General features: G+C 48.3%; 1 protein-coding gene across 1 annotated transcript in view; it reads left to right on the top strand.

Moving 5' to 3' along the window:
- The window catches only part of Irak2 (interleukin 1 receptor associated kinase 2), a 57,359-nt gene that overhangs the window by 11,561 nt on the left and 26,056 nt on the right, over window positions 1-19,742 (top strand). Inside the window, exon 3 of the mRNA XM_021165133.3 lies at window positions 15,845-15,988. Within this exon, the coding sequence (XP_021020792.1) occupies window positions 15,845-15,988 (144 nt within the window). The remainder of the gene's footprint in view (window positions 1-15,844; window positions 15,989-19,742) is intronic.

The raw sequence follows: 19,742 nt of genomic DNA, 5'->3' as shown, positions 1-19,742 counted from the left end.
GAGGTCCCAAGTGGGGGGGGGGGGATCTCATCTGGATCCAGAGACCACGACTCCACTCTCCCAGGCAACTGGAACTGGGCCTGTTGCCAGCAACTGTGGGCTCTCTGGGCTGGCAGGAAGCGCTACCTCCTGGCTTTTGGTCAGTTAGAATCCTTCTCAGACTAGACTGCCCTGTTTTGCATTTTATACATCCCCCCCCAAACCCCCAGTTCCCCAAACACACATTTTGTTTAGTCCTGCTGGCCAAAACCACCGGAGGTGGATACCCACCACCCCTGGCTGTTTTGTGCGACTCTGGCTGCTCACCCCTGCACCATGTCCTTCGGCTACACACTTCCCTTTTCTCACCCTTGCTGGGTTTTTAATAGAGGGAAAAAAAAGTTGCCTGCCTGGTCTAAAGGTGAACACCCAGGGCCTGTGTGCAGGCACTCAAGTGCCTGTGTTAAGGCGTTGCCCCCTCTTCTAACCAAGCCTTTAATCTTAGTTTCCATTTACCTGCTTATTATTTACTTGGCCCTGCAGCAGTCAATCTGAAAAATTGACTTCTGCCCACCACTCTTTCTTTCCTTTTTTTTTAAAAGATTTATTTATTATATGTAAGTACACTGTAGCTGTCTTCAGACACACCAGAAGAGGGCGTCAGATCTCATTACGGGTGGTTGTGAGCCACCATGTGGTTGCTGGGATTTGAACTCCGGACCTTTGGAAGAGCAGTCGGGTGCTCTTACCCACTGAGCCATCTCACCAGCCCAAAGTTTTTTTTTTTTTTTTTTTTTTTGGTTTTTCGAGACAGGGTTTCTCTGTGTAGCCCAGCTGTCCTGGAACTCACTCTGTAGACCAGGCTGGCCTCGAACTCAGAGATCCGCCTGCCTCTGACTCCCGAGTGCTGGGATTAAAGGCGTGTGCCACCACGCCCGGCCTTTTTTTTTTTTATTTTGAGAATGGAACCTAGGCATTGTCTATGCCAGCTAACTTCTACCACTAAACTACACTTAGCCCTCCTAATGTGTGTGTGTATGTGTGTGTGGTGGGGTGGGGGGTTGTGTATATGTGTGTGTCACTCTTTGTCTATGTGTGTATCTGTGGGTGTTTGGGTGTGTGGTGTTATAGAGTTTTATTGTGTTGCCTGGCTGGCATGGAACTCACTCTGTAGACCAGGCTGACCTTGAACTCACAGAGATCTGTCTTCCTCTGCCTCCCAAGTGCTGGGATTGAAGACATGCACTTCTATGCTTGGCCCCTCTGTATTTCTTGTTTTTTTTTTTTTTTTTAAGAGATTTATTTATTTTTATTTTATGTGTATGAGTGTTCTGCCTGCATTTATATATGTGCACTACATGTTTGCTATGCCCAAGTAGTTCAGAAGAGGGCATCAGATCCCCTGGAACTGGAGATAGGGATGGTTGTGAGTCACTGTGTGGGTACTGAGAATCAAACCCCGGCCAGTGCTCTCAACTGCTGAGCCACCCCACACCTCTAAACGCTTCTTAAAGATAGATCCGAAGGTAGCCGTATTCTACAGATGTCCTGCATGGGTGTTAACACTTGTCAAGGCAAAGATCTGGCCTCCCATCACCAAAACCAAAACGTCCCGGCCACCCGGCAACTTCAATAGAGTTGAATAGTGTTCCAGTAAACCCACACTGCAGCCTTGTGACCATTATATACAAGCCAAGTTCAGGCTCGCAGTAGCTGGACTTGCATGGCCTGGAAACTGGAACAGCCTCTGAGTAAAATATGGGTGTGGGCATGGGCGTCTGTAAACTCTGGAGCCATCTGGGTGGAGGCAGGCTGATTCCTGGGGCTTCCTGGCCTAGCTCAGAAAACTGTGACCTTCAGGTTCAGTGAGAGACTCTAAGGTGGAGGAACTCAACCTGGGGGCCCAACCCCTTTGTGGGGGATCAAAGGATCAAAGGACACTTTCACAGGAGTCACCTAAGGCCATGGGAAAACACATTTACAATTTATAGCAGTACCAAAATTACTGTTATAAAGTAGCAACAAAAATAATTTTATGGTTGGGGGTCCCAGCATCCAGAAGGTTGAGAATCACTGCTTTAAGAACAGAGAATAGAGCCGGGTGGTGGTGGCGCATGCCTTTAATCTCAGCACTCGGGAGGCAGAGGCAGGTGGATTTCTGAGTTTGAGGCCAGCCTGGTCTACAAAGTGAGTTCCAGGACAGCCAGGGCTATACAGAGAAACCCTGTCTCGAAAAAAAAAAAAAAAAAAGAACATAGAATAGAAAGTGACACTTGATGTCTTCCTCTGGCCTTCCCATGTGTGTGTCAACACATGTGTGAGCGCAGGCACACACACATACACAACCATGAACATTTCTCCACCAGTGACATCCAAGGCTGTCTAGGGCAGGTAAAGTCATTCCAAGGTGTCCTGGTGTCAGGGGCTGGCCAGAACACATGCTTCTGGTTCTTATGTAAGCTGACAAGAAGCGAAGGTGGGTGTGCTCCTGTCTGCCTAGGGCTCTACCAGGAAGTTGCATGTCTAACCTTCCCTCAAAAGCATTGGCCAGAACTGCATCCCAGGATCGACCTGGTTGCCAGGGAGACTGGGAAATGCAGGAAGAGGTTTACAGAGCTAAAGCATCTTGTTGCTCTGGAGAAGTAGCTATTCCAGAGACAACTATCATCTCACATACCTTCCCATTTGGCCATCTGGATGTCTACATGCAACTGTCTTCCCGCATGTGCCCTGTCCCCAAGAAAGAGAGACCTGATCGCTATCAGTCACTTTCTTTAGGTTAGTTCACCGTCCGATGCCACCATCTGTGGCTCTCTTCTCCAGCTTCTGATGACCCAGTGGATCTCAACCAGAAAGAGGTTATCCGCACTTCCTTGCCCACCAGTGTACCCACAATTCATTGCTAGGATGGAACAGGAAGCCACAGTCCAAGTAGCTGCTTGCTCTAGCGGTCAGTGATTCCAGCAGGACCTGTCCATTGCCTGCTGCAATAGCGGCCCTCACCAGCCTATCTGCAGTCTCTGGTTCTCAGTACGACTTTGATGCTCAAACCTCTGGGCATCTGTTTCACCTGGAACCTTGGCAGGGTAGATTGGATGGGGCTGAGGAGTGGATATGATTGCCTGGGTAAGCCTAGGTCTCATGGCGCATTTGTCTAGTGGGTAGATAGACAGTAATGATTGAACACACATAAACACAGCCAATAGCAAGACATGCACTCGAAGGAATGTGCACTGGGTGGGGAGGCCGGCTGAGAGAGGGAGACAGGAAGGGCAGCTGAAGGAAGGGCCTACTTGGTGGTGTCTAGGCAGAGGGCACAGCATACTCACAGAGGCTGCGGTGGGCAGGAGGTATGTTTGAAGACCAAGAGAGGCCTTTGACTTCCTGATCCTCCTGCCTCAATCTCTCAATTCTGGAATTACAGGTGTGCACCACCACACCCAGATGATGGAATGCTGGGAATCAAACATGGGGCCTATTGCTTGCTGGGCAAGCATGCTCCCCACTTCTGACTGGAAAAGACAAACCGGTTGTTTGGTTGTGTCTGTTCCTGGCTTTTTCAAGACTGTTAATAGAACAAACCTGTGTTGCTCAGGCCTTGGAATATAACCTGCTGTTTCCTTTTACTTTTATATTATTATTGTTGTTGTTGTTATTATTATTATTATTTTATTGGTTCTTCAAGACAGTTTTTTTTTCTGTGTAACAGAGCCCTGGCTAGCCTGGAACTTGATATGTAGACCAGACTGGCCTGAACTCACAGAAATCTGCCTGCCTCTGCCTCTCTCCTGAGTGCTGGGATTAAAGCTGTGTGTGTGTGTGTGTGTGTGTGTGTGTGTGTGTTTATTGTTGTATTAGCCGTTTTTCTCAGGACTTTAACAAACTCCCAACAAAGCAGCTGGAGGAAGGAAGGGCTTTTTTGGCTCCAAGTTTGAGGCCTGTACCTGGGACCTGGGATGCTGGTCACACTGCATCCACAGACATGAGAGCTGGTGTTCAGCTCCTGTGTGTGTAGTCTATGACTCCAACCTAAGGGGCGGTGCTGCCCGCATGCTGATGTGTCTTTGTACCTCAATTAACCTAAATCAGAAAGCCCCTCACACATGCGCCCAGAGAAAGGTTTGCCTCCGTGGTGACTCTAAATCCCACCATGTTGACAAGACCAACTTATCAAATGAAAATGTACTGGTCCCATGTAGCTGAGGGGTTCTGCCTGTCAACTGAGTAGGGGGAGACCCGCGGGGGTCTGAAGGGATGTGAGAGGTGACTAAGCATTCCTCTCCCATTGGCTGCTGCCATCTTCCTGTCAGGTTTTTGTGGATCTCTTTTTTTTTTTTTTTTTTTTTTTTTTTTTTTTTTTTTTTTTTTTGGTTTTTCGAGACAGGGTTTCTCTGTGTAGTCGTGGCTGTCCTGGAACTCACTCTGTAGCCCAGGCTGGCCTCGAACTCAGAAATCCGCCTGCCTCTGCCTCCCAAGTGCTGGGATTAAAGGCGTGCGCCACCACGCCCGGCCCTTTGTGGATCTCTTGTTGTGGGTGTTGAGGTGGGATGCTCACACAGTAGGGAAGAGCAGCGTGGCCGAGCTCTAACCCCGTCTGGAATTTTCTCGATGAGCTTTGTTGTTTTCTGGATGACATGCTTGTGCAACTCCAACTGTTCAGACTCTGGCTTTGGCGTGTGAGGCAGAGTCACTTCCTTCCTGGATCGGGGCTCTGTGGATAGGGGACTTTGGGTGGCTGTTGAGCAAAGTAGAGAAGTGTGACCCCTTCCTCTTCATAGAGGCCAGGCTGCACGCATGTAGGTGAGAGGGCTCCCATGTATAGTCTGAGAGTTTCTGTGTTTGCCCTCTCTAATGTTTTCACAGCCTCAGGCAGCAATACAATGTGGATCAGGATCATCTCCCTGTGGCATCAGGGACCTGTCCTGGAAGCTGTCACTGTATCAGGCTGAGACATCAGGGTCTATGAACCCAAAATAATGGGATTTAGCACCCAGTATGTCCCAGCAAGCACCTTTCCTCATGAGTTTAGTTACTCCCATTTTATAGATGTGGAAACTGAGACTTGCCCAAAGCCACTTACCTTGTAAATGGCTAAGATACAAACCGAGGTCAGCTTGACCTTAATCTGTATTTGGGTAGATTGTTAGGTTAAGTCTCAAGTTTCCCTTTGGGGAATCGGGTATCTTTAGGTATGGTGGCACTCAAGAGGTGGAGGCAGGAGGATCAGAAGTTCAAAGCTAGTCTTGGCTACATTGCCGTCATCCTTGGGTACAAGAGACCCTGTCCCACACTTCAAAGGAACGAGTGTCTCAGCCTCTGTTTACTCTGTTTTTACAGCAGGAAGCTTCAAAAGGTGGCCGCTGTTTTTTTTTTTAGGGTGCTGATGCTAGTGTGGGGCAGGTCACCTGATTTCCTTCCCCGAACTGATCCTTCTACAGTCGCTGTGGGTTTGGAGAGTGGTGGGAGAGCACATAGGGGGGCATGTGTCGCACAATTAAACTGGGGCACAGTGGGGTTCATCTGTCAGGCTGTGACTATGAACCATGCTGTGGTCACCGGGCTCCTCTAAGTGAGAAGGCTCAGCTGTCCTCAGCGTTTTCGTGAGTCAGTGCCAGATGCGTCAGAGGTGTGACCTAACCGCCCTCCCCCACCCCCTAAGATGAGCTGCAACATGCGAAAGGACAGCTCCTGTGTCCTTGACATGGGTTTGCTGTGACAGGGGAGGCAATGGAAGAGACTCGTTGGCTTTTTGTTCCTGATTAACCGGGACCTTGCCTTCAATGGCTTCAATCTAATTGCAAGGGAGACGGGGATATGAGAGGGGCAAGTGGGTCACAGCTCCAGGTGACATCGGTTCAAGGGGATTTTGGCAAAGCCCCACACAGCCTCACTCCTGACCTCACCTCTACCATCTATCTGCCTCTTCCTTCAGCCCAGCCACTAGGGTCTTTCTTTGTTTGACGAGAAACTTATCAAAATACCCCAGGACCTTTGCACATGCTGCTCCCTGGACTCTGGTCTTTCCCAAACATTCCTGTATTCTTCCAGAGACCAGTCCCCATCACCTTTTGGGTCTTGGACTCAAAAGAATCTCCTCCCTTGGAGTTTCTCATTTGCATGCGAGTCTTCCCATTTTGTGAATTAGTTGATTCCCACCCTTATCCCGAGTGCTGGAAATTGACTCAGCCATTTCTCTCAAGCAGAGACCCTGTCTCCAACGCTGTAAGCGAATGAATCACAGTGAGTCTTTGAAACTTGGGCGGGTACAGGCTCTCTGGGCATCTAGATATGAAGCAGTTTTGAGGTAGGCCATGCCTGTCTCTGTCTCTTTTACATTTTCTATTTAGAGTCAGTTATTGTGGTGCACGCCTTTAATCCCAGCACTTGGGAAGGTAGAATTACCAGAATGTGTTCATAGAATGAGGACTCTGATGGCAGTACTGGAGTCCCCTTTACCCCAATGAACAGTGCTGGGATTTGCTGCTGTGTTATATAGGCAGGTAGATCTCTGAGTTTGAGGCCAGCCTTTTTCTTTTTTTTTTTTTTAAAGATTTATTTATTTATTTATTATATGTAAGTACACTGTAGCTGTCTTCAGACACTCCAGAAGAGGGCGTCAGATCTCGTTACGGATGGTTGTGAGCCACCATGTGGTTGCTGGGATTTGAACTCTGGACCTTTGGAAGAGCAGTCGGGTGCTCTTACCCACTGAGCCATCTCACCAGCCCCAAGGCCAGCCTTTTTCTACAGAGATAGTTCTGGAACAGCCATGGCTACTTAGAGAAACCCTATATCAAAAAACAATATTTATTTTTATTTTACTTTATGTGTATGAGTGTTTTGCCTGTATGTATGTATGTATGTATGTATGTATGTATGTATGTGTACCATGTGTGAGCAGTACCCACAGAGGCCAAAAGAGGGCGTCAGATTTACTGGAGCTGTGGTTACAGACAGTTGTGAACTGAGAATTAAACCCAGGGCCTCTGGAAGAACAACAAGTGTTCTTAACTGTTCACCCATCTCTCTAGCCCCTACTTACCTGTCTCTCTCTCTCTCTCTCTCTCTCTCTCTCTTTTGTTTGTTTTTCAAGACAGGGTTTCTCTGTATAGCCCTGGATGTCCTGGAACTCAGAAATCCGCCTGCCTCTGCCTCCTGAGTACTGGGATTAAAGGCGTGTGCCACCACTGCCCGGCTCTGCTTAAGTCTCTTTTGAGTTTGGAGTTTTTACATGCTGTGTGTGTGTGTACACGTGTGATGTTAAACCACAAATGCACAACAGACTGGGCCAGTTGGAAAAGTAAAAGCAAGGGCCTAGTGAAATGTTTGTCCCTGATGTGAGTGCCTGGCTCCAGGGTTCCTTGGCTGCCTGCGGCTCACCACTTTCGATTGTTTAGAAGAGAGCCATTCCAGCTACAGATCAACTTAAGCATTAAAATAAATACCGAAGTATTGCGTTGTTGTTTGACTTGAGTGGGTAAAGGGCAGGGTTTCCAGAGTGTGTTCATAGCATGAGGGCCTTGTTGTCAGCTCAGGAGTCCCCTCTGCCCCAGTAAGCAGTGCTGGGATTTGCTGCGGTGCTGTCCTCAGGCAGCCAGGGGAGGAGTCCTATGCCTGCCTGAGGTCAGCCTTGGATCCTTTTCACTGAAGGAAGTGGAGCAGAAATAAAAGGTTCCAGAGAAAACAAGTGTTTCAGGTTTCATTTTCTTCAAGTGGATGACGGGGTTGTTGTTGAATCTGTGTGGGAGCATGTGTGTGGGTGAGCATGTGTGTGTGGGTGCTCATTTGTGTGTGGGCCTGAGGTCAGTGTCAGGTGTCTCTCCCTGAACGTGGGGCTCAACATTTCAGCTCTGCTGACTGGCCAGTGAACTGTAGTGATTGGCCTGTCTTGGTCCCTCCAGTGGTCTTGTTATAGGAAGTTGCCCCCAGCCCCTGGCTTTTCACAGGAGGGTCTGGGGGATCTGAACTTGGATCCTAATGCTTGCACTTTGCCAACAGAGCCATCTCCTTAGCTCTGTGGCTTCTTGAGAAAGGGTCTCACTGTGTAGCCTATGCTGGCCTAGAACTCCTTGTGTATTTCAGGCTGGTCTCAAACTCAAGACAGCCTCCCTCAAAGGTTGGGGTTGCAGGTGAGTAATCGCTAACCATACCAGGTTACGTTTGGACCTGTGTCCCAGAGCCTGAGTTAGATGTTCCCATAGTGGCAAGCGTGGTTCAGACGGAGCCATCTGGTGACAGAGGGAAATACCAATGGCTTACATCCCTTAATTGTTTTTAAAATTTAACCTATGGGTGTGTGTGTGGGTGGGTGGGTGCGTGCACGTGTGCATGCGCGCGCCCTTGGGGCCATGAAAGGGTGTGTATGATTCCCTGGCATTACAGGCATTTGTGAGCCACCTGATGCTGGTGCTGGGGATGGATCTTAGGTCTTCTGGTTGAGTCAGTTCTCTTAACCACTGAGCCATCTCCTCAGCCACAGTGGCTTACATCTCTCCTTAGCTGGTGGGAAGTTGGCCAGAGCATCCTGTCTCTGGACATTCTTGCTCCATCGAGACAGCTGTGCACTGCGGCAGGATACACAACAAAGCAAGGAAGAAGTCACATTCCCCTCATACACAGGCCTGCAAAGCACAAAGGGGCTTGGACACAGCTGGGCCCCACCCTTTGCCATCTTATTGTCCAGGGCTCTATCCAGGTCACTCTCCTGGAAACTCACAGACTCCGAGGATGCACGTGTTGCCAGAGCTGTAGAGAAATGCCTCTTTTCTTCCTGGGGTGGAGGAATTACCAGGCAAGTGAACTCCAAGCTGCTCATTCCTCGTATGATGAGGTAGTTAGTGAGCCCTGAGGGAGGTGAGAGCAGGTCCCCATTTCTCCCACCATCCACCTCCTGTGTTGTTTGTTCCTGCACCCACTGACTTGCTTCCTACCCACATTTACTGTCCGTGAATGTTTGAAATATGGCTATGGAAGCTGTCCAGTGTAGCTCAATTGGTAATGTTTGCCTAGCACATCGGAAGCCTTTGGTTTGGTCCTCTGCACTGTCCTGGGATCCCGCTCTCGAGAGGTAGAGGCAGGAGAACCAGGAGGTTTTTATTTGTTTTTTTGTTTTTTTAATACATAATTTATTGTTATTGTTATTATTACTATTATTATTATTTTGTACATTGTTTTTTCTGCATCTGTGCCTATATGAGGGTGTCATAAGCCCTGGAGCGGGAATTATAGACAGGCATGAGCTGCTATGTGCTTTATGGGACTTGAACCCTGATCCTCTGGGAAAGCAGCCAGTGCTCTTAAATACTGAGCCATCTCTCTAGCCCCTTGTTTTATGTTTTGAGACAAGGTCTCTCTATGTAGCCTTGGATGTCCCAGAACTCACTTTGTAGACCAGGCTGGCTTCAAACTCACAGAAATCCACCTGCCTCTGCCTTCCTTATGCTGGGATTAAAAGTGTGTGCTACTATGCCCAGCCCAGGATCCAGGAGTTTAAAGGTCACCTTTGGCTGCTTAGTGAGTCTCAGGCCAGTCCAGACTGTATGAGGCCCTGTGTCAAAAAACAGAAAACAAAGTTGGGAATAGTTTTGTATCCCAAAGGCTTCCTCATAGACCTTCCTGGATGTCAAAGGTGCTTTCAATTTTATTTAGTTGGATAGTTTATTGTTTTGAAATGGAGTCTTGCTTTGTTGGTTAGGGTGGACTAGAACTTCTGGCTCTAATGACTGTCTTGCCTTGGGCTCCGAAGTAGCTTGATGACCTGTGAGCCATGTCTGGCCCAGAAGTCGTTTTTAAAAAGTAATGGGTTTCATTTTGACATTCATACATATGTATCAGTATGCTTAGCACGTATTTGCACATCGCCCTGCCCCCTCTACTGGTCCCTTACTGTCCCTAAATTGTCCCTTTTTCTTTTTGCTTTCTCATATATATACGTATGTGTTTAAATATGGATTCTGCATAGGAGAGAAAAACAGCTTTTCTGTTTCCCCATTCCCCTCTTGCTCCACATCCCTATAGATTCCTTCATTCCTTCCTTCCCCTTCACAGCCCCCTCTCTATTTTTCTGCCTCTCTATATTTAGCTCTAGATTCTGCTTCTTAGAGAGAAAGCATGTGATATTCCTGTGTGGCTCCTAGAGGTTTGTTTTGGTTTGAGACAGGTTCTGTTAGTTACTTTCCTGTTGCTGTGATCAAACACCGTGACCAAGATAACTTAAAAAAAAAGAGAGAGAGATTATTCAGGTGTGGTGATGCGTGCCTTTAAAGAGTTAGTCTGGCCAGGTGGTGAGTGCCTTTAATACTAGCATTATAGAGGCAGAGGCAGACAGAGATCTCTGTGAGTTCAAGGCCAGTCTGATCTACAGAGTGAGTTCCAGGACAGCCAGGATCACGCAGAGAAACCCTGTCCTGAAAAAACAAAACAAATGACTTAGGAGGAGGACCAGGAAGAGAAGGAAGAAGAGGAGGAAAAGGAGGAGGAAGAGGAGGAGGAGGAAGAGGAGGAATGATTCATGTAGCAGGAGAATCTGTTGTGTGTCACCATGGGGAGGCATGGCATCAGGCAGACATGATGGCTGGAGCAGGAAGCTGAGAGCTTAAACATTGAACCACTGAAATGAAGCACAGAGAACAAACTGAAAGGGGCATGAGTCTTTAAATACTCAAAGCTCATCTTCCGTGACGTACTTCCTTTAACAAGGCCCTTTAATAAGCCTCTCCCAAGAGTATCACCAACTGGTTATCAAATATTCACATGCTCGAGATTATTGGGGCTATTACTCTGTCAGAGCGCCACACAGGCTTTCACATAGCCCGGGCTGACCTCTCAAACTCACTGTGTAGCAGAGGAAAACTGAGAACATCAGATTCCCGTGAGCTCGGCTCCTGATGCTTGGCATTGTAGGTGTGCATTGCTGTTGGGTCGGTCCTGACCAGCTGTGCTGTGTTTCTGATCTCATTTTTCCAAGCCCAGGTAAGCTCCCAGAGCTCTGGGGTTAGGATGACTGTCACTCCATTGGAGGTGCAGGAGACTTGGAGGACCAAGACCCTCCTTCCGTGGCTACCAACTGGCTGAGGAAGCTGTGTCTGCCTCATCTCAGGTCTGCTTCTCTGACGGTGCTCTGCCTTGAATCAGACTCTGGATCAATGCCTGTGCCTGATGCCCTTGAGAATTTAACCCCAGAAAGGAAAAAAGACCTGTGGCCCTAGCACTGGGAAGCTGTCTGGGGGAACTCGGCCACCAGCTTGCTCTGCTGTGACATAGGACATTCATCCCTTTGCTCTTGGTCTCTCAGCTTGTGGCGCTCCAGTGTCTTCTGTCTCCCTAGTGACTGAAAGAGTGGGTGGGGGTTGGGTGGGGGTGGTTTGCAGACTGAGCAGCAACAGGTACCTGAAAACAGAAACAAGAGAAGCCACACTTTTCTCCATTTGGTTTTCACAGTGAGAGGGAGCAAGACTGGCTCGCACTGCATAATCCACAACCTTACTTGCCAGGGAGGCACACCAGCAACTAGGAAAGACAAATTAGGGTGTTTAATATCTTTCTTTCCTTCTCCTTCTAAACATTTCTATTTATTTACTTCTTTGGTGTTGGGGGTGTAGGACCTGGGGATTCGCTCATGCTTGGCAAGCCTGGACCTCTAAGACCCATCCTCAGTCCAAATGGTTCGAAGCTCACACAAGCTATTTATTGTTTGCATATGGACAGCTTGATCTAACCCAAAGCTCACTCGGTTAGGGGAATTCTCAGGAAGCTGATGGGGCGTGATGTAGTAGAGCTTGACCTGGGTCTGTCAGCTGACATTTGTGGTTGGTTGGGCATGGCCCTGCAAGTGTCATTAGGTATCCCTGGGTGGTTGAGGAGGTGTTAACTCTGAATGTGCTGACAGGTTCCCTCCGGGCCTTCTCATGCCCCGCACCCAGTATGTCTTCTTCCCACCAAAGTCCTGAAAGTGACCCTGTGACACCGTGCCAGGTGCAGGCTAGGGCATGTCATTATAGAAAAACAAGAGAGAGAGAGAGAGAGAGAGAGAGAGAGAGAGAGAGAGAGAGAGAGAAGAGATGGACTCTCCCTGCAATGAAAACAAAGGAAGCCTTTGTGTGCCTCATGGGTGGAGCTTGCAAAGGTCCCTTGTGCCACACCACATATCCCTGCTCAGAGAGACACAGATTTGTGCTAAACAAACAAACAAAAACGTCACAGGGGCTGGGCTGTGACTCAGTGGCTCAGTGCCAGGTACTGGCTCCATTCCCAGCAGCTGGGAAAAAACAGAGTCACCAGGAATAGGATCCAGAGGTCAGGATGGAGTGACCCTTGACCTCCATGTTACCGATGAAGAAACTGAGTCTCAGCCAGGCTTCACTCAAGGAAATGCCTCTAGCTGAGGAGATGGATCAGTGTATAAAGGCACTTCTTCACAAACCTGAGAACCTTAGTTCAAATCCCCAGAGACACAGGCACCTGTGTCTGTACTTCTAGTGCCCCTAAAGGAGATGGGAGATGGAGGAAGGAGAATTCTTGAAAGTCCTTAGGCTAGCTACCCTGCTATACACAGAAGATAAACAACAAAGCCACTGTCTCAAACTCTATCCACTCTCTATGATAGTCTCATTGTCCATATTTACACACACACACACGCACACACAAATGCTGGCGTGTTCATATTGTGTACACACACAACGATAAATACAAAATGTAAAAGAAACATTATATGCTGGACCCAGGAGCAATGTGGGGGCAGGTGGGGTATCATTTCCTACTGTTGTGGGCATGGCTTCAACCTGAAGTCACAGTTGGGGGTTCTCTACCAGGGAGCCACCTCTGTCCTTCTGCTTCACACACCTGTCTCAAGTTGCTGCTGTATGCCCGCTGAGGACTATGGGATTTCTACTCTAGGCTCTCTGGAGAGAGAGGAACAACACAAGAAAGACAGTGCCCCTTGGCCCAGTGGAGGCTGGGTAAGAGATGTATGGAACAGCCTGCCTCCTGGGGACATGTTTAGTATCTGCTTTTGGTCACTCCCTGTTTGGGCAGCTTGGTGGCAGGTATGCTTATGAATTGGCAGTTCCCTCAGCAAATGTTTTATGTTGACATTTTGTTACAAAGACGGTCTGTTCCCTTCCAGGGCTTCAGAGCCAGCCTGGTCTACAAGGCACAGACTGTGTGGTTTGGCTGCTGTGGGGAAGTGGCTGGCTTAGAGACTACATTCCAGGTGGCATGATCCAACAGATGCCAACAAAAAAACAAAAACAAGAATTACAGGGTGCTGGTTAGATGGCCCAGGGGTTAAGAATACTTTTGGGAGGACCTGAGTTCAGTTCCCAGCACCCACATTGGGTAGCTCACAGCTGTCTGTCATTCCAGCTCCAGGGGATCTGATGCCCTCTTCTGGTTTCTGTGGGCACTGCATACATGTGGCATGCGCGCATGTGTGTGTGTGTGTGTGTGTGTGTGTGTGTGCAAAAGAAAGAATTACAGAATCATTAGAAACAGAGGAAAAGAAAGAGAAACTCCTGAGGAGAGGAAGTGGCTTTCCAAAAGAGGAAAATGTTGTGAAGCTCCCTTCTCCAGAGTTTTTATAAGAGCATTGCAGGAACGAGACAAAGGGTGAGGTAGTCGCTAGAAGCCTGGTTAGTTCTTTATGCTGTAATGGGCAGAGCCAACAGATTCCCCACTTGCACCATGAATGCTCCCTGGATTGATGTTCTTGTTCCTAGGCTGCCCACCCAGCTTGAGATGGTTGAAACTCCTTTCCATCCATCTCTGACTCCAACTTTGTTAACTTTTGTTTTTTTTGAGGCAGGTTCTTGCTATGTTGTCCTGGCTGTCCTAGAATACACGATGTAGACCAGGATGGTCTCGAACTCACAGAGATCTACCTGCCTCTGCCTCCCAGATGCTGGGATCAAAGGTGTGCACCACTATCCCTGCAGTTTCACTTATTTGATGGCCCAGAACCCATAGAGACTCTAGTGCTGGCATGAAGGGGGGTTGCAACCATGGCTGGCTTTTTTTTTTTTTTTCTCGAGACAGGGTTTCTCTGTGTAGCCCTAGCTGTCCTGGAACTCACTCTGTAGACCAGGCTGGCCTCGAACTCAGAAATCCACCTGCCTCTGCCTCCCAAGTGCTGGGATTAAAGGTGTGCGCCACCACGCTGGGCTGTGGCTGGTTTATTCTTGTGTTTTGCCTGTGGCCCTGTGTATGCACCTCCTGCACACAGTGCCAGAGAAGATAGAAGAGGGTGTGGCATCCCCTGTGGGCTTTCATTTTCACACGTGGGTCCACCCCAAACCAACCAAGAACCAAGGACCTTGTTTCTTTCATACACACACACACACACACACACACACACACACGTTAATACACACACGTTAGCTCTAACATCTTTGAGTTACATCTACCTCTCTTACGATTTGGGTTTAGCTGAAGCAGGAATATTGAAGAATCCGGACTAAGGAGTTTAGACATTATCCAGGCAACAAGAAGCCATAGTGTCTCCCTTTAAGCAACAGGGATGTGATGTGGCCAGAACAGGCTCTTGCTGCCTGATGGCAAAGGAAGGGAGCCAAGCAGAAAGGGTAAGCCTGGGCTCAAGTTGGAAGAGAGGAGAAAGCTGTTTGAAAGAAACTCGGTGAGGTCTGGATATGAGCTGGCATGCAGGTGACCTCCCACCATCATTGAGGGTTCCCCAAATTATATATACTATGCAGATGTGAGGACATTTCCTGTAGGTGACTTCTGCAGCCAGCCCTTATCAACTTGGGCTGTGTGATCCTCAGCAAGTCCATAAAGCTATTTAGAGATGAGCTGTACAGTTGTGTGGGGGGGGCGGCAGGACCAGGGCCTCTCTCTAGATATGGCTGCTGTGTAGGATTCCCACGTATGAAGCAGAGAAGAGAAACTGCAAGACAGTCAGGACTTGGGCTCCTGGAACCTAGCATCTTGTGCATGCTATGCAGATGATCTGACACACACCCAGCTCCCAGGTGGATGTCTTTAGCTTGTTTCCACATTCAGTAAACTGCGCGGCCCTTTCCAAAGCCCTTCTGCACCTGGACTCCCATTTTTCCACTCACAGCAGTCCTGACAAAGTCAGCAAGCAAGCATTACCCTCGTGGTCTTCATTTGTTTTAATTTATTTATTTTTAAAGATTTGCTTATTTGTATTTTATGTGTATGAGTGTTTTGCTTGTATATATTATGTGAGTACCATACACATGTGTAGTGCCTGCAGAGGTGTTGGATCCCCTGGAACTACAGTTACAGATATTTGTGGACCACCATATGGGTGCAGGGAATCAAACCTGGGTCTTCGGGAAGATCACCAGTGCTATTAACCACTGAGGCATCTCCCCAGTCCTTGTTTATTTTGTGGGTATGAGTGTTTATATGCACATATGTGTACCATGTGCATGCCTGGTAGTCACGGGGATCAGAAGGATCCCCTGGAACTGGAGTTACAGACAGCTCTGAACTGCTATAGTGGATGTTGGGAATGGAACCCAGGTCCTCGGCAAGAGCAGTCAGTGCTCTTAACTGCCGAGCCTTCTCTCCAGCCCCGATGGTCTCCATCTTATTGGAGGCTCATGGATGGAAAGTGACTTTTTGGAAGTCACAGAACTACCAAGTCAGAAGCTAGGTGTGTGTGTGTGTGTGTGTGTTTCAGAATGTCAGAGCCAAACCACATGGCACTGTCATAGCCCAGTGGACATATGAGCAAGTCAGGACCCAGAGAGAACAACTCAGGAGGCACAGTGAGAATTTGTGCTGGAGGAAGGGTTGGACCTCAAGTCTTTGACTTGCAGACCTGCCTCTCCATAGCTTCCTGGTCATGGAAAGTGACACTGTCCTCTATGCCTTGTTCCAGGGAAGCCGGTTCCTGAGAGCACATCTCCCCTCCCAGCCTTCCCAGAGGCTGTGAAGCCAGGGGCTGTGGCTACTTCTAGAAGAAACTTCAAGGATGAACAGGAGAAAGTCCGGCCTGTGAAGCCACGCCCCCTTCTGGACACAGGTACTCCCCTCCCCTCCCTCCTCCTCCTCTTCTGAGTTTTAGATTTATACATTTTTATTTTCTGTGTATGGGTGCTTGGCCTGACTATACATATGGACTACTTGCGTACAGTGGAGTCAAAAGAGGTCATCGGATTCCCTGGGATTCCCTAGGAATGGTGGTGTATCACTATGTGGGTGCTAGGATCAAACCGAGGTCCTCCTAAAGAGCAATCAGTGCTCTTAATTGTTGAGCCATCTTTTCAGACCCATGGGTATTATTTTTTTCTTTTGGGGGCATGGGATGTGTGTGTGTGTGTACATCAAATCACACTGCACAGTGAGCTAGAAAAGGGGTGATATCCAGGTGTGGTGGTGTATGCGTGCAATCCCAGCTATTCGAGCCTCTGAGGCAGGAGGACCTTGATTTTGACTCTATTCTGGGCTACGTAACTGGGTGGCTGTTATCTGGCTTTCCTCAGGAAGCTGAGGTCAGGGATCCCTGTGGCCCATGACAGAGTGTCTGCTTGGTATACACAGATCTGGCTTCAGTCCTCAGCTAAAGGTTTATGTGGTGGTCTTTGCTACTTTGTGGGTTCTTCTTCCTACCCTTTATCCCCCACCCCATCCCACTTTCACCCTAATCACTAGATAGGAGAGAAAGAAGGATATGGGGGGGGGGTGGAATCCATGAATCTAGTTTCTTTCCTCTTTGAGCATGACTGCTAACAAACTGCAACCAACCCTCCTGAGTGACCAGCAGCCACCACCCCCACCTCTCGGGGCTGTAGAATTTATATACCTTCTGAAATATTCCCAGAATTCCAAACATCACGCAATCGCAGAAACTATCTGCAGCTGGCAAAACCACGGCTCTGCTAGAGCATGAGGCAAATCATAGTCAGCAGCTACCACACAGCCCGATATCCTTGCACCTGGGATGAAAAAAAAACATGTTTCTGGTTTTTTTTTTTAAAGATTTATTTATTTATTATATGTAAGTACACTGTAGCTGTCTTCAGACACTCCAGAAGAGGGAGTCAGATCTCGTTACGGATGGTTGTGAGCCACCATGTGGTTGCTGGGATTTGAACTCTGGACCTTCGAAAGAACAGTCGGGTGCTCTTACCCACTGAGCCATTTCACCAGCCTGTTTCTGGTTTTTTTTTTTTTTAAAGAAACCAAAATTCTAAAATTCTCATTACAGTGTTAAGTTTATAAATACCATTTTCAGAGTGGGGCAGGGAGGGAGAGCTGGGGATGGAACCCTGGGGGTTAGGCATGCGAGGAGATAAGTGCTTTACCATCGAGCCACTCCCTCTCCCATCAATTTCAGCAAAAGAAAAAATAAGGATTTGCTCAAGGTGACTTAACCATGGGGTTTGAACACTCCTACCTCCCCCATACAGCATACGCTGCTGTCCCAGAGCCTTGCAGAGAGCACTGTGTGTGTGTCCAGCCTCTCATGCTCAGCCTAGAGCTGAGGGACAGTCTGCCTAGCAATAGTTTCCCCCGGAGCTCATTCTCATCTCCTGTAGCCTCTGGCCTGCAAGCTCAAGATCCCAGAGCCATACAGTGCAGCTCACTGAGGAGCCCGAAGCTAGCTGGTCCTGCATGGAGCAGTCACTGTTAGGGGCTTGGGCCGGAGGTTGACCCACCAGTGCTTACATTCCCTCTCAGCCTGATTTCTGAGTTTCTCCTTCTGTAAATGGATAAGAACAGAGCCCATTGCATCCTATTGCAGAGAATCAGGCACCTTAGCTGGGTGGAAGCAGAGGGGTGTGTGTGTGTGAATGAAGATTCCAGGCCAACATGGTTTCTTTAGGCATGTGCCTCTGCAGATACCAGAGCTGGTAACCATATGGATCTGTGTGAGGGGACAGGGAAATCCAGTTAAAAACAACTCCATAGCCAGTAGAAAGGTGTGCAAAACAACTGCCCATGGAATCCACAGCTGGGCAGGAGAACAAAGTTTCACTTCCTGCAGCTGTTCCTTACTTTCCTGCTACATAGTAATAAAAGACCACGGCATCCCTTTCCCATAGTGAGAAGCAGGCTTTACAGACGCAGAGGCAGATAGATGTTAACACCTCACAGCCCATTATCCTATTCTGATCTCCCCCCGCAGGCCACCAGGATCTCCCAGGCATTCCAGAGCAACAGGTCCGTGGCCTTTACCGGATGCCTGGCTCCATATTATGTTTCTTCAGTCATCACAGGGGATGTGTGTGAATGGTCGCTCAGGTCTGAGAGCTTGGAAGACTGGAGTAGCTCATTTCTGGGCAGGCAACACCACAGGGCAGTCAGGTCAGGGCTGGCTGTCCCGTCCTCACAGATTCTAGCTGGGTGGTGGGGGATAATGCCTTTATTCCCAGCACTTGGAGGCAGAGGAAGATGGGTCTCCAAGTTTGAGGCCAGCCTGGTCTACAGAGTAAGTTATAGGATAGCCAGGGCTACATAGAAAAATCCTGTCTCGGGGCTGGTGAGATGGCTCAGTGGGTAAGAGCACCCGACTGCTCTTCCGAAGGTCCAGAGTTCAAATCCCAGCAACCACATGGTGGCTCACAACCATCCGTAACGAGATCTGGCGCCCCCTTTTGGAGCGTCTGAAGACAGCTACAGTGTACTTACATATAATAAATAAATAAATCTTTTAAAAAAAAAAAAAGAAAAATCCTGTCTCAAAAAAAAAATAAGAAAGAAAAGAAAAGAGAAGAAAAAGGAAGAAAAGAAGGAAAAAAAGGAAGGAAAGAAAGAAAGAGAGAGAAAGAAAAAGTATGGATTCTATAGCTTAAAGGGCCAGGGGAGAATCTAGTGTGGTCTAAGTCGCACCTGGAGTCAGACTGAACACAAGGACCTTGTGCTCTCTACAGTTTCTATATCCAGGCCAGGGTTGCATAATGAGACCCCATCTCAAAAAAAAAGAGGAAGAGGAGGAAAGGTGTGTGTGGAGGGGGTTGGCAGTTAATGCTAAGTCAAGGACTATTTCCTGTAACTAAAGATATCGAAGAAGGAAGGGGAAAAATGTGCTGACCTATGAACCCCAATTCCTGATAGGTCCTCAGACCCGGGCCAAACTGCTGTTCCTTTGCCAAAGGGAGAAAGATAATGAGAGGGGAGGTGGGGGAAGAGTGGGCGGGTGCCAGGACCTCTCTGTACTTTCACCATTACCCTTTGTGTGGCTCACTTTCCTGAGTGGCCCTGGGGAGCAGGTGTGCCGGGCCACTGGGCCTGTCCCTGCAGTCCCTCCCACAGAAGCGGAAGTTCTATTTCTGTAGTTGAAACAGGAGTTATTCTTTCCATTGATTACTGAGGCCACTCTGCCCTGGGAAAGCCCCAGATTTCAGGCTTGTGGGCTGTCCGGGGAAGTTGCTGTTTGAGGGCATTTTTTATTTTAGAGGAAAAGTTTGGGCGCTTGGAGCGTTGTATTTTGAGGACTTTTATGTAGAGATGAATGGGTCCTGTGGTGTGTCCCCGACCTTCCATGAACCCGTGCAGCGCTCGGCAGACAGGAAGTTACACACTAGGCCCTCTGTGATCCACTGTGGCAACAGTGTATATAGTGTATGTAGTGTTTGCAGTACAGAGTGTGTGTGTGTGTGTGTGTGTGGTGTATTGTGTGTGTGGTATGGTATGAAGTGTGTGTGTGTGTGATGCATGGAGTTTGGTGTGTTTATGGGTGTGTGTGGTGTGTATGTGTGTGGTGTATATTGTGTGTGTGGTATATGTTGTAGTATGTGTAGTTTCTTATTAAGAATCTGCAGTGTCCACACAGA

Source organism: Mus caroli, unplaced genomic scaffold, assembly GCF_978045245.1.
Source record: "Mus caroli unplaced genomic scaffold, Mus_caroli_1 scaffold_7, whole genome shotgun sequence".
NCBI classification, from domain to species: Eukaryota; Metazoa; Chordata; class Mammalia; order Rodentia; family Muridae; genus Mus; species Mus caroli.
This window is presented reverse-complemented; position numbering and strand designations above follow the sequence as displayed.